We start from the raw sequence: 15,960 nt of genomic DNA on the forward strand, positions 1-15,960 counted from the left end.
AAAGTACCTCACCAAGAGGATCAAAGGGCTCAAACAGATGCCATATGCTGCCCGGTTAAAGAAACTCCAGCTCTACTCAGTGGCATACCGCCTGCTCAGAGGTGATCTGTGCCTGATGTATAAAGCCATGTCCAACCCGGAATTAATGGGCATGCTGCACCTCAGAAAATCCAAATCCCATCAAGCTACGCGCTCGAGAGACTTGAACCTCAGCACTGAAATAAATAGGACATGCTGGAGGGACAGATTCATAAACCAGAGGCTCACTTCACTCTGTAATAAAATCCCAGTCCAGGTTAGGCAGAGTCCCTCACTGACTCTCTTCAAGAGGAATCTTGATGAGTGGATGGGAGATCGTAGGTTTACCCCGGGTATCACTTCTGTGTCACTGTTAGACAGAGGCACAGTATACTAACCTCGAAAAAGGGCATAGCATAATTAATTTAAAATGGGTGGTGAAAGCCAAACACACTCTGGCTAGGCTTATAAATGCCCTAGGGCAGATAGCCTAGTATGAACCTATGAACCTATACTCTTCTAATAGTGACACTTCTTGTCTTAGTTGCTTTATAGTTTTCTCTTTTCGATACTTCCATGATGGTATTCAATTTCTCTCCTTCCTTTCCCTCACTACCCTGTGTTCTTGTGGTAGAACTTTATCAGTTATTAATTTAGCACTACAGTAATAGATCCTGTTTACTTCTGTTATATCACATGAATCTCTGTGAATAGTCCTAATTACTGTGTTCATTTGTTTTATCTGACTTCTGACTTTTTGCGTTTTATTAACCTTCTGCAGTCTATTTCTTTCATTGATCTTAATATATATGTCTGTGTCTGTTAATTCAAGCAACTCTTCTCTTAGCTCATTTTCTTCTAAACTGAGGGCACATCCCTTGTTTTCCAATTCTTGCGGGCATTCTATAGGAGATTCTATAGCATGTTCCTGTGGCACATTCTCTTCAGTTTCATCCTGTTCCATCCATTGCTCTATCATATGGGAACTCACTGGCCTATCACTCATCATCACTCCTCAACATTGATTACATCAGAGTTTCCAGTTTCCTGTTCCTCCCCTTGCTGTCTAGCTTCAAGTGTACATCTATACTGCTTTCCTGTGAAAGGTTCCAAATTATCTTCGTGTGGCATCTAATTGCTTTCTGCTCCATTGGTTTCCCCTTAGTTTGGCTATCCATTACTCTATCCTGTTCTGGTGCTTTCTGAATTAGATTTTCTACACTAAATCTTTCACTTTGCAGGTGCTCCATGGCCTCAGTTCCTATTTCTTTAACTTCTCCATTACTAATCTCCTTTTCTGCTTTTCCTCTTTTTCTTCTTATTTTTTGTATTGTAAAGTTTTCCATGTCTAGATTCCTTTGCTTGTATCTTTCTTCAAATATCTTTGGTGCTGATCTTTTTGTATTGGTTAGTTTTGCTTTCTCCTTTGCACAAATATTACACCATATTACATGTCTTTTTCTTTCCCATGTCCATATTTCTTCTTCAGATGTTTCCTGATCTTCCTGTTTCTCCCTACTTTGCTGACTTGAGCCATCCTGTGATGTAACCTGTGTTAGACCTGCTACACCAAATCCTTCCCTTCGCAGGCACTCCATAATTTAACTTTTATTTTTTTTTTAACTTTTACTTTACTAAACTTCTTTTCTGCTTTCCATCTTTGTGATATTATGTTTTTATTGTGAAATTTTCCATATCCGGATGCTTTTGTCATATTTCTCTTCGAATATCTTTGGGGCTGCCATCTTTACATTGATTAATTTGGCTTTCTCTTTTGCATAAATATTGCACCATATCAAATCTCTCTTTCTTTCCCATGTCCATATTTCTTGTTTATACTTTTCAAATATCTCTTGATTTTGTTGTTTGTATTTTTGCACTTCCTCAAATGCTTCTTTTCCAAACAGATCAAGGTTTCCTGATCTGTATACTGTTTTTCACAAATCTGTTGTATTAATGAACACATATTTTCATTTGAAGCTTCTGACAGTTTTTCTTGTGGAAGTATTTTTCTTCCCTTTAATTTCTGTCTTAATCCTTTTGTATATCTTATATCTTATGTCTGGAAATTTTGGGCTTTTTGCATAATAGTAACAATACATAATTTCTTTCTTATTCTCAATAGTCCACTTTAACGTCTTTATGGCTCTTTTTTGGCCTATTAGTTTTTGTGATTTTTATGGATTTCTTCTTCCTTCTACAATGGTGGGGGGGGGGGGGGGCATACTCCCACTGGGCCCGGCCTAGCCCCATTGTAGTAATGTTTCTGTATTTTGAAGATTCTGCACTGTCATCTTTTCCAGTCCTGGTACCAGTGCGCTTACCAGGATTGGGCACTTTTTCATCCTGGGTCTTGTGCACCCAGCCATCTTTTTTAGTTTTTGACCTACTTCTGTCCATGATATATGCTATATAAATACAGTCTATATATCAGTGTCGCCTTGGTGAGATTTTGTGAAAACAGGGTCCACCTTGTGAAGGTACTCACCAAGACTTCAGGATGAATTCAGTTTTAGCACTCTCCTTTGCTTACTGACTTTTCATCTCTCCATTTGGACCCTCTCTGTTTGACTGCATTTATTTGGAACCAGATAGGTACCAGTGGACATACTGTAGTAACAGCCTGTAATAAGCGAGTCCTAGCTGGCCTGAAAAGCCTCTCCGTTTGTTTGTTGGGGAATAGGGTCTGGTATATTAGCATGATTCCAAATACGTTTAAATAAATCAGGCAGAATAGATGTGTCCATCACTACTCTGAGATCTTTTAAAGTAGGATTTTGCAGCTGAACATGCCCTTTTAAGATGTTTGCATATTTTGCAGGATTTGTTTTGAGAGTCCAAAATAGTTTGAAATCAACCACAGACCAAGGGGAGACCACATTTATAGTGGAAGGTGCTGCTTCATCTCTGCCGTGTGCTGGGTTTGGGACTTGTCGCAGAGGACGTAGATGGGCAGTTGGAGTAACTATGCTACTCCATTTTCGTCCAAGGAGGAATCAGAATCATTTTTATCTGGATTAAATTTATCAGGACCAGAATAGCCATTTCCATCTAGAATTTTTGGGAATTGAGTAAAAAAATGTACGTGAACATAGCTTTTGCTGTCTAGGAAGAGAAGATAATACCTCTTGTACATCATTTTGTAAAGCTAATAAACATTTCAGGTAATTTTGACCAGACATGGTTTGAAACAGAAGAAGAAGTTCCAGTTTGGTTAGAGGAAGGAGACGGACTTAGGAGGTTGTGTTATTTGGCTAGTGGAGGTGGACAACTCTGAAGGTTGTCCTCCTTGAGGAGGTGGTGGAGTAATAATTTCTGAGGTGGAAGAAGGGATAGCAGAATCTTGCTGGTCAAGGGGAGATGGTGGTGCATTTTAAGATGGCAGTGGTAGGGATGGCCAAAACTAAACAGTCGTCATTAGACGACTTGCCATGGCTAAGGTGTAATTTCTGTAGTTTCTTAAGGGGATAGAGCCCATAACTGCTTTGTTCCTGACAATCAGAATGTTATAGACGAGTATCTGTCTTATTACCAGCTTGTAACTGTGTTTCAAGTTTAGTTGCTTTATGTTTTAAACTGCAAGCTATTGAATCTTTTTTTCTGTCTTTAGATTTTACCTGTCATGCATTAAAGGCTGACCAGTAGCTGGAAGGGACTTTATTACCTTTTTTCTAAATCTTTTTTGTAAGTTTAATAGAATATTTTTATTAAAAGTACCTGCAGGTGGAAAAGTCGGTTTGCATAATTTTTAGTGAGCTGATGCCATTTACCTAAGTAAAGACAACTATCTTTTGTTACAATTTTGAAAGATGTGTCTTCCAGGAGTACCAAACTCTGTTTTTTAAAGTACCCACATTTGCTCCCATTTTAAAGAAAACTTACACTGTCAATAAAAAAATAAAAGATATTCCACTCATATACTAACCCAGACAAATACAAAAGCTACACTTAGCTGTAGAAACCTGAATGTCTGCCAAGACTGAAAGTTTCAAAGAGAGGTGCAGTTCTGAACTGATGCCACAGAAAATATACTAGACAGAAGACTGTCAAAGGGACAATAAAGTGATTTTTTTTGAAGAAGCAGCTCCAGGCAGTTTGGAAAAAGAAAAAAAAAACATCAGAGTCTTTACACCATCTGTTAAGGTTTATCTATAATAAAATAAACTTCAGCCACTGGCAGAATAAAATATAATTTATTAAAAGAACTAAGACATGTGGGAGACATTACTCAGTCATGTGTTTCCCCGAACAGAAGAATTTATGATTTTTTATAGGAAAACATTATAACAAAGTAATAACCTTTATTAGCCATACCACTGCCAGTATCCAATAGAAAAATACTAACTAATACAGTTTATTCTTTAGATGTTCTTTGTGTTTCACTGTTGCAGTCATTACATTTGGGTAATCTGCTGGCAGGTTGCCCTCAGTCTGCCTGAATTCCAAAGTCTTGGGTCCTGCGTCGGTTGCTCTCTTCTCTTCCACGACGATGTCAGGTCGTCAGGGGTATAAAACATGCAGCCGATGCCATTTTCTCCAGTCTTTCTTGCCGCGCGGTGCCCGAAGCAGAAGCATTTTTGCAAGAGCCGGTCAGCCGACTACTGAAAAATTTGAGTTTGAGTTTCAGAACCAAAGACTTCACTAAAGCTAAGTACCCCATTGGGGAAACTTTTTTCTTGCTTTTTACCGATGTCAGAAAACGTTAATAATTATATTACTTGTGGGAAGCAAATACCTCATAAGGATTTCCATTTATACTGTATTCCTTGCCTAGGCCGTGATCACAATGTGCCTGGCTGTCGGTTTTGTGCTAGATTTGACCAACGCACTATTAAATGTCGGTATATTTTTGCATCAAAGTATTTTGGAAATAGATTTAACTACCCAGAAATATCGTCGGATAGCAATCCGACTACCGGAGTACATAAAAAACGCAAAGAAAAGGACAGAGAAAGGCAGTCGAGATCCAAAACCGACAACAAAGCTTCTCCTAAGCCAGTCGCCGGTACTCAGTGAGGCGCTTTCGCAGCCCCTGATACCCGCTACCTTCGAGTTGCAGGCTTTTACCGACACCCGTGTGGAGTCCGGCATGCTGCAAGATACTCAAGGTATTGGACCGACGGATGTATCCCCCTCGGATGGGTCCGGAGCCGCTGAGCAGGCACCGGCTTCTGAGGGTGTATTCAGACCTCAACATTTGTATATCAAACTGACAACAGCTGCAAAACCAAAGACAAAAGCAACTTCTAAAACTAAAAAATCGACGCATGAGCCACGTGCACAGGGCCTCTATACCTAAAAAACAGATGATCAGAATGGCTGAAGACCTTATTACCTTGATCAGAGGTACCCATCCCCCTCCAGATAAGAGGCCGCCTAGGCAAGACACTGATTATGAATCTTCAGATCAGGTTTCTATTTCTTCTGATTCCTCTTCTGATCAGGAATTGTCTGTACCTCCTTATGAGGATTCTGATGCTGAGGAGTCTATTCCATCTGCATCTCCTCCTAAGGATTATTAATTTGGAGAAAGCTTGCATACTTTGAGGGAGCATTTTCACTGGGAGAGTCAAGATTTCTCAGAATCAAAAAAGAGACAGAGATTTCCTTCTTCTCCCTCAGCACAAGCCTTTAGCCATCCCCGTTTTAGACATTGTGGATGATGTGTTTTCGGAGTCAAGCTTGACCCCTGACTCCTTACCTCTGGCTCCCAGTAAGCCTGACAGATATTACAGGGTACCTGACTCACATAATTTTTTTATTTAGAAACCCTGCTGCTGATCCTGAAACTATTTCATAGGGTCCAAAGGGAGTTAAGGCCTCAACAGCAAAAAATCCTACACCCTCTGACAGAGATTCAAGGGCACTAGACAGATGGGGAAAAATGTTTATACATCTGCAACCTTGGCAGTCAGGGCCTTAAACTGTCAATTTCATATGATTAAGTACCAACAACATGTTATGGGATTGCTGAAACAGAAAATGATGTTGATTTCAGAATGTGCAGAAAATAAGGAATTGCAGGAATTATTGCATGCAGCTGAACAAGTTGGAAAGCGTACTTTGCAATGTGGTTTTGATTCCTTAGAGGCCTCCTGCAGGGCCGCAGTTACTGGATCTGTGATTAGAAGGCATGCCTGGTTAAATGAACAAAATTTGCCTGATCATGTTAAAGCTAAATTGCTAGATGCACCTTTACAGCATGATTCTCTGTTTGGTATTAAGGCAGAAGAGGTTCTAAAGAAAATGGAAGACAAAGCTAAGTCTATGCAAACTGTTAACGACTTCTTGCAAGTGCAGCCACCAAGATTCAGTAGACACTGGCCAACAAAAAAAATTGGTCCTTTCCTGTGTCAGACAGAGCTCAAAGGGGCAAATCCAGATGCCCTAAGGGTTCCAGATACCAGGCGCAAAATTCATACAGGTCAAAGCAATGGGGCACTTCCACCTCCAAATCTGGAGGAAATAAAGTGTAAACCTACAGAAAGCAATCCCAATGACTTCCCTCTGCCTACACCAAGCACTTAACTTTTGGCAGCACCCATATGGGGAAAATTAGCACTTTTTGCTCAAAATTGGCAGTTAACCCAGGACAAGTGGGTACTAAACATCGTATCACAGGGGTACAGATTCCATTACCACACTCTGCCAATGGCAAATGGTTGGCCAGATCTGCCAAAAAATCAATGGGCAGAGGCACAGAAACAGGTTACGTCCCTCATGGATATGGGGGCATTCAGACAGTACCAGAACAGGAAAAAGGACAAGGTTTTTACTCAAGGCTGTTCTTGGTACCCAGAAAGGACAAGGCCTGGCGGCCAATACTAGATTTATCGATTTTGAACACATACCTGGACATTCCAAAATTCAAAACTCCTATCTGACACTTTCTAGTTTTGAGAGTTGCATCTTAAAAGTATGCCTGCTATTATATTAACTTCAGTATTTTGATATTATTTTTATTTTGTATAACTTGACTTATAAGTATTTAAATCTTTTTTGCAATTCTCTCTTATACCTTGTATATTTTTATGAATAATAATTTCTTTGTTAAATATCATTGTTATTTTACCTGTACTGGAGCTTTTCTCCCCGGGCCTCTGCTGTAAACGGATATATGTCCAGTTAGACTAGCCCGGTCAACAAATGTAAAATAAATAAATAAAAATAAATAAATAAAAAATGCTGACTTTGCAGCAGCTTCTGCCCATGCTGGGCAAGAATGCTTGGCTGGTGACTTTAGACCTAAAAGAGGCATACCTGCAAGTCCCATTAAGACAGTCGTGCAGAAGATACCTCAGATTCAAGGCTGGCTTAATGCATTACCGATTCTCTGCAGTGCCCTTTGGCTTATCTACTGTGCCCAGGGTCTTTACAAAGTGCCTGGCACCAGTAATTGCATTTTGCAGACAAAGAAGTATACAAATATATCCTTACTTGGACGACTGTCTCATTCAAAAAGAGAGCAAGGACACTCTTCTTCGACACCTGGCATTTGTGAGAAGGCTTCTAACATGCCTAGGGTACACAATAAACAAAATGAAACCACAACTGGTACCCTCTCAAAAGATAACATTCCTGGGTGCAAGCTTAGATACAACTGCCGGCTTACCTCACGCCAAACAAGCAAAGGCAACTGACTACTTACTTCACTGATGGCAACAAAAACCCAGTCTTCTGCAAGACATATTCTGCAGGCTCTGGGCTTCACGGCATCCTGCATCCTACTAATTCCATATGCAAGACTGCATATGAGGAAACTTCAATGGTACCTAAAAGTTTATGCAGTCAACATTCACACAGTCTGGAAACAATGATTCCTCTCATTCCCTGCCTGGTGCAGGAGTTTCTATGGTGGGCAAAGGCATGTCACCAAAACTTGGGACTGCCCTTCACTCTCCCCCCTGCTAGTCAAACCTTAACAACAGACTCATCAGATTATGCCTGGGGGGCCCACATGGGAGGAAGAGGCATTCAGGGCTTATGGACACCAAAACAAATGCATCTGCATATCAACCAGAAAGAGATGCTAGCTGTTCAAAATGCTCTAGCAGCCTTCAAGGACTTACTTCATCCAGGACAACTACTGATAAAGACGGACAACACCACAGTCATGTGGTATATAAACAAGCAAGGGGGCACACACTCATACCCCCTTTGCAGATTAGCCATGGCACTGTGGGACACAGCTTTGACCTACCAAATACATCTTCAAGCTCAATCCCTGCCAGGAAGATAAAACACTCTGGCAGACGATTTAAGCAAAAACCTTATGGATCCTCACGAGTGGAAACTAAATCCACAAGTCTTCAACATGATAACAGAGAAATGGGGGAGCCCATACATAGATCTATTTGCTTCTCCTCAAAATTATCAATTGAAAAAATTCTGTACAAGGCCTTATCACAGACAAGCATGGAAAGTGGACGCCCTATCCTTCAGTTGGAAAAACCTATTTGTTTACGCCTTTCCTCCTCTGCCTCTTCTACCCAAGGACCTCCTAAAAGTCTGACGAGAAGTCAAAGATGATATTAATTGCCCTGGACTGGCCCCACCAATACTGGTACCCAGTCGTAAGGAACTTGTCTCAATACCCAGCTTGGACCTTACCTCAAAGATCACAACTACTGTCCCAGCAAAACAATCAGATCCTGCACAGTCAACTACAGACTCTGAACCTGGCAGCATGGCTAATCATGTAGTCATACAAACAACACCTCTCAGTAAAGCTGTGATGGATGTCATTTTGGAAGCCAGAAGGCCTAGTACTAGAAAATATATTTCCAGCAACCCAGGTAGGGACAAATGGAAGAGATTCTGTGCTTGGATCAAGCACAAGGAACTGATACAGCAGAACCAAATATTCCTCAGATATTACTATACTTAACTGAGATGCTTGACAAAGGCCTATCTTTCTCATCAATCAAAATCCATGCCTCTGCTATTTTGGTTTATTACAATGCAGAGCCACAAATCGTTTCTCATCCTTTACTAAAGCAGTATCTTAGAGGAGCCAAAAATTTAAGGCCTCCTAGAAGATCACCATTACCTGCATGGGACCTAAATTATGTGTTGGAAAAGCTCACCCTGCCTCCATTTGAACCAGCTGCTACCGCTGATCTAAAGTTCTTATCATGGAAAACAGCTCTGCTGCTAGCAATTACTTCAGCAAGAAGAGTTTCAGAGCTACAGGCCCTCATGGCTGTAGAGCCTTTTATCATATTCTACCCAGACAGGGTGTCTCTGAGAACAAATCCTACTTTTATGCCTAAGGTGGTTTCCAGTGTGGCCCTTAACCAAACAATTCATCTGCCAACTTTCTATCCAAATCCGCAGAACAAGGGGGAGAGAATTCTGCATTCCTTGGACATACACAGACAGCTAAGATTCTACTTGAGCAGTACTAAAGGTATAAGAAAAACTGAGCAATTACTAGTGTCATATGCTGCAGGATCAGAAGGAAAGGCTATTTCACAGCAGACAATTTCAAAGTGGATAAGCCACTGCATCCATTTCTGCTACTTACACTATGGTAAACCTGTGCCAAAGGGCATTAGGTCTCATTCCACCAGAGCTGCAGCTACTTCAGCAGCCTTTCTCAGAGGAGTACCAACCAAAGACATTCTAGAGGCTGCTACTTGGAGTTCTGTTCACACCTTTACAAAGCATTACCATTTGCCTCTTTACTCTAAGTCCAGGGCAGGCTTTGCCACTGCAGTGCTGCAGGGCCTTATAGCCGCACCTAATGCTGTTTAGCTCCAGCCCCCCAACCATTGCCTTGGGATTCTACCCAAATGTAATGACTGCAACAGTGAAACACGAAGAACATAGTACAGTTGTGTACACTTACCATAAATGTAGATGTTCGAGTATACTCACTGTTGCAGTCCAGGTTACCCTCCCTCCATCCCCCTGTCATTCTGAATTTTATCTTTCCATCTCTATCTTCTACAACCTATGTGGTGCATTTGCTTCTTTTTGGGGGCACCTGACATCGGGGGCAAGAAAAACTAAAGAAAATGGCATCGGCTGCATGTTTTATACCCCTGATGACCTGACGTCATGGAAGAGAAGACAGCAACCGACGCAGGACCCAAGACTTTGGAATTCAGGCCGACTGAGGGCAACCTGCCAGCAGATTACCCAAATGTAATGACTGCAACAGTGAATACACTCGAACATCTACATTTATGGTAAGTGTACACAACTGTACTTTTAGTAAAATAGATTTGCACCTTCTTATCTACATCTTAGTATGGTATAAGTTTCTTTCTACCATGTGATTTAGAAAGAATGCTGCCTCATGACTCAGGAAATGAAACTTACTTAGCAGCTTGTACTTTTCCATGGTTCCGTTTATGCTGTTGCAAACAAACTAACCTTTTAGGACATGCATGCACTAACTGTCTGGAACACGTGCAATTTCATTTTAACCCTTTACAGTTCAATATAAACTCATGGTTGCTGGGATTCTACTAACTTTAAAATGATGGCTGTCTACTTCCCACTCTCCCTACTTGTTTTCCCATAGATAAAGCCCCTAGATTTCTAAAAAAAAAAAAAAAAAGAAATCACAGAGATTCAAACAGTTATATTAGTAATTACTCACTCTTAGTTATGTTATAAGATGTTGTTATTTCCAAGGTATGCTCAACTGAAAAAGAACTCCTGTATTATTTTATCTTGTTAATGCTATCTATTATATTGCATGCTAAGTATGCTCAACGGTATTGAGCCCCTGTATGATTTATCTAGTGAATGTGTATCCATTGTATTTTACTGTTATTGGAGCTTTTCTCCCCTGACCTCCACTGAAAATGGACCTGTGTCCAGTTGGACCTTGCCGGTAAACAAATGTAAAATAAAATAAATAATAAAAATGTGTTGGTCTATCTTGGTGTTTCTAATTTAGTGTGACAGTGATCCTGTTGCCTGTACTGTAAAATTTCATTGCACAGGGGCAAGCAACCTTGATAATTACCTATTTCTACAATGAACTGTAGTAACAAATGCATCAGGACTGATACAAAGAAATTTTGCTGCCATGGAACATTTGTTTTGAAGTGAAAGTGCTTTATGAATACTTGTATTGTGGGACAATTGTTTTGTCTCTCTCTCTATCTTCCTCTTTCAAAAATACCTGTTTAGCTGCATTCCAGACACATTGTGAGAGCTGGTGAGGTGTTCACTGCATGTAATGGCTAGCACAGTCTTCTTTCTGTTCTGTTACAGTCTTGTTTTGCTACATTCTGTACTTTATTTTCACGAATGCAGTACATTATAAACTACAAAAAGAAAGTGAAAAAGCAGTGCAACATTTACTATGCTCTGAATAGTGTAATCTTGCATGACTATTAGAAAATCATTGCTTTTTATGTTTTTGAGGTTAAGGGAGCACCTGAAGTTACACATTGTAGTTTCATAATACTGTGAGTGAAACAGCTATTGCTTTGAGATCCAGAAAGACAACTTCCAACCATAGTTTGGAGCTTCCTGCTTTATTTACTTTTAAAACTATATAAAACTAAAAAGTTGAAGTTACCAATGTGGTTCTGCATGCCTGAGAGTACATAGGCAAACCTAAAATACTGATACTTTCTCTGGCATTTCAAGAGTGATTGTTTTGTTACAGTGAGAGTACATTGGTATCAGAAAACAGGTTATTCTAACTGCTTCTAAAGCAGTGTAGAGCACATAAGGAATGAGGAAATTGAAAAACAGTTTAAGCAAACAAGAAAGTAATGTGATTCCAAATTTAGATCACATAAAGAATGAGGAATCCAGAATTTATTTTACAGTTTTGTATGAGATGGTGTACCTTCGCTTTAGTTTTTGTTCCCAGAAATCAAAAGCTGATAAAGTAATGACAACAGGAAACAAAGTCTGTCTACTTCTCATTTTTTTACTGAAAACGTCCCTTCATTCTTTGTTAAAAAGTAAATAAATAAATTATTCAGTAGAGAAGTAAAGTGCAGTCATGCCATGCTTATGATTCAACTCGAAACTATTGAAGTGTGGAGTTTCCAAAACCCCTCCCATTTTGTCTCCCAAACAAATAAAGCTCAGCCGTTTCACTCGTCGTAGCTGTTGCTGCTCTGCTTGAATTCTCTTTTAAAGACAGATACATTTGTTTGCAAAAGTTTTTCTTCACATTTTATTGTTTTCTTGAGTCTGAGGGCACTTTGTATTTTCCACGCTCCTGATCAGCTATGCTTAGCATCTTCCTCAGCTTTGGTATCCTTCTGTTCCAGACTACATCAGGGCAAGATGCAGGTGATGGATTCCGACAGTGTACAAAGGAGGAGAAGCTGCCCGTCTTGGAGGTGCTACCAGGAGGTGGCTGGGACAATCTTCGTAATATGGATATGGGAACAGTAATGAGTTTAAATTACTCTCATTGCAGGACCACTGAGGATGGTGAGTACTTAATCCCAGATGATGTCTATGTGACACCACAGCGTCAGAGCAACCTGGACATTAATTCAGAAATCATCGAAAATTGGGTGTATTACAAAGATACCATTGCTGACTCTGTCAATGCTGAAGCATCCTTCTTCTCTGTTCTAAATGGCAAATTTTCTGCAGGTTTGGAGCGCACCAAAATGCATAATGTTTATGATCAAACAGTGACAACTCGTGTCCAAGTGAAGTACTTCATCTATTCTGTCAAGGCAAAGCCCTACTTCACATTTGATAACACTTTTAAGAAGCAGCTGATGGATATTGCTAACTACCTGGAAAACAATCAGACCCGTGAGGCCAAATACCTTGCAGAAATGCTTATTCTTAACTATGGTACCCATGTCCTTACCAGTGTGGATGCAGGTGCCACCTTGATACAGGAGGACCAAGTCAAATTCACCTATGTTGAGGACTATGTGAGCCAAAAACAAACTGTTACAGGTTCTGCTACTATCAATTTTTTTGATAAAGTTAATATCGGCATTGGTGGGGGAACTAGTTCCCAGCAAGAGGCAGTAAAAAAGTACATTGATAATACAGTTGATTCAAAGATTGAAAGTCATGGAAGTGTGCCATTTTACCCTGGCATTACCTTACAGAAATGGCAGGAAGGCACCCCTAACCACCTTGTTGCAATTGGTAAATTTGGACTGCCTATACCATTTTTTATTAACACAGAAACCCTTCCTCATTTGCCACATCCTACAGTGAAGCGTTTGGCCAAAACTGTAGAACAGGCTATCCGCCTTTACTATGCCATTAACACCCACCCAGGATGTATCACCTCTGACTCCCCCAACTTTAACTTTCAGGCCAATGTAGATGATGGAACATGCCAGCAGATGAACACTAATTTTACTTTTGGGGGCATGTACCAAGAATGTCATGGCATCTCTGGTTATGCAACTGAATCAATCTGTAAGACGTACAGGACCAAGAACCTGCTTACAGGAGATTTTTCATGTCCAGTTGACTATACTGCCATACTGCTACACAGTGAGGAGAAGACAGTTGTGACTCCAGACCCAGAATGCCATGAAAAATGCCATTCTTGCTGGTTATTTTTTAGCTGTTGCCACACTGAATGTGGTATAGTCTATCACACCAGCAAAGCTGTGTTCAGTGCCTATTGGTGTGCTGCCTCAGGCATTGTTCCCCAGTCATCTGGTTACTTATTTGGTGGTCTCTACAGCAAAGACCTTGAAAATCCTGTCAGTCGGACTCATTCTTGCCCTAGTTTCTTCTTTCCACTGGATATCTTTGATAATCTAAAGGTCTGTGTGAGTGATGATTATGAAATGGGATTCAGATATTCAGTACCATTTGGTGGCTTTACTAGTTGTCAGAGTGGTAATCCTCTTGCTGGTACTCTGATGGGGCAAAGTCCTGGGGTCTTACAAGATTTCTTCTACCAGGGCAACCCCACCAGTTATCCTATGAAGTGCCCCAAGGGTTTCACTCAGCATTTGGCTTACATTAGTGATGGCTGTGAAGTTCGATATTGCATTAAGGCTGGCACTCTTTTTGAGAAAAGACTGCCTTCGATCAAGCTGCCCCCATTCACCAATCCACCCATTTTCAATATTAGCTCTCGTGATACTCTCTATGTGCTGAACCCCGAAAGTGGGGGTGCCTGGGTTAAGGACCTCAAAACACAAATGTGGAAAATTGCAGATGCTTCAGATGAGACAAATTTTATTCAGCTCTTTCAGACCTCTAGCACCAAACAGTCCAATGGGGTTGCTGTTGGTATCTCTGTTGCTGTGGTGGTGGTAGTGGTGGTCTTTGTCATCTCTGTGATTGTTGTTAAGAGGAGGAGGTACAAAAGCCAAGGTTACAGTGAAATACATCATGCTTCTGACATAGGAGACCAGCCAAGTTATGGGACAGCTGAAAGTACACAGCAGTCTTCTGCCATCTCTGTGACTGAAGATGCTTAATACAGCAAATATTTGGACTCACAGTATTGGTTTTAATTCTGTTAAAGAGAGGGGAAGGGGGCTACTGGATAAAATAACCTCCACAGTATCCTATGTACGCAAAATTCATTTTTCTTTAACTGTGTAGATTGCACTTACTACAGGTAATGCAGACTTTTGTTTTCACCTTGCTTTTAGCTGTGATGTCATTTTGGATATAATCAACTTAGGATAATATAAATTTGCTAAGACATTAAATTGCACAGAAGTTTCCAGGAATGTGCATCTTGAGTGACGGTACACACAGCAACTTGTTGATTAGTAATAGTAAAAGATGTAGCTAATTTACTTTGTAGCAGCTCATTTAAGTTGCTTGAGAGATTAATACAGTTTTTATAGACAACATTATCCATAACATAATGAATCACTGTTATTGTGGCCTCAGATATCTTACAGTTCAGTTACATCATTGATGCTGTTAGCATTCAAATTTTTCAGTTGATAACATTATTAAATGGTGAGTAATGAACATGCATAAATGTCTACTCTCCTACTCTTTTTGTCTGTGTCAGTGCATTGCAATATGATGTGCCCTGGTCTATGGGAAAAGCATTTACGTGGAATCCAGCATTCCATTTCTGCTAATCTGATGGCAAGATCAGGTGTGATTACCACCTTTTGGGATGAAAGCACAGAATTGAGGTTTTAAGGTTGGCCTACTGTTTAATGGCACTCAGACTTTGAGCATTCAGCTGGCTGCAGCATTACACCTGGGTGTCCTTTTGCTAAGTACATCCTGGCCAGAGGAAGGGCGGGTTAACTGGAGAGTGTTTCATAAACATCTAGAGCTGGCATCCATCTAGCAGTAATATTTTTTCAAGGAACATACAGTCATTAGGAAAAAAAATGTCTGCTTGTTAGGATAAGGGATTTTGATCTGATGTAAAGTAAATACTGAATGGAGAAATTAGAAGTCTTAGTACAGCAACAGGCTGAGCGAACAAATGATAATGTCTGTGGAAATATTTTCTGACTAAAGCATCTTTCCAGTTATCTTTCTGGCAAAGATATGGAGGTTGTGGAATGACACTGAAGATATGTCTTTCTGCAGCACATAATATCTGAAAATGTTTACTTTGAATGTTGTTTTGCTGACTACTTTAATATTAACTTTGAATAAAAGTATTAATATCTACTGATGTCCCATGGCCTGAAGACTTCCATTGTTAACTTTAGGCTTTTCTTTCTTACTCTCTGTGTGATACACTAGTAGTGGCTAATATCATGACATTTTCTTTATATTTGTAAGGGAAAACTGAATAACTAAAAATGTTAAGTTTTCAGTGTAAACTGAGGCAACACAGTTTGTACTAATGAAACCACTCTATAATACTTCAACTTAAAATTTTGCTGTCTACCATGTGTTGCATAGTTCATTTTGCATTTGTTTTGGCTGCTGGCACTTGGTAGTCACATGTTTTTTTTATAAAAGTGCCTGCTTAAAGCAGCAGTAGCTTCACCAATTAACAGTCAGTGCAGTATGTTTCCCAAACTATTAAAA

The 15,960-nt window shown here is 40.1% G+C and overlaps 1 protein-coding gene across 1 annotated transcript; it reads left to right on the top strand.

The window, feature by feature from the left end:
* Positions 1–12,063: 12,063 nt before the first annotated feature.
* MPEG1 (macrophage expressed 1) lies at positions 12,064–15,594 on the top strand. The gene has a single exon (XM_044084067.1). It carries the CDS (start codon positions 12,228–12,230, stop codon positions 14,418–14,420), a length of 2,193 nt encoding a protein of 730 aa, XP_043940002.1. The 5' UTR covers positions 12,064–12,227; the 3' UTR covers positions 14,421–15,594.
* The last annotated feature ends 366 nt before the right edge of the window (positions 15,595–15,960 follow it).

Source organism: Protopterus annectens, chromosome 9.part0, assembly GCF_019279795.1.
Source record: "Protopterus annectens isolate FY-2018-M chromosome 9.part0, PAN1.0, whole genome shotgun sequence".
Lineage (NCBI taxonomy): Eukaryota > Metazoa > Chordata > Ceratodontiformes > Protopteridae > Protopterus > Protopterus annectens.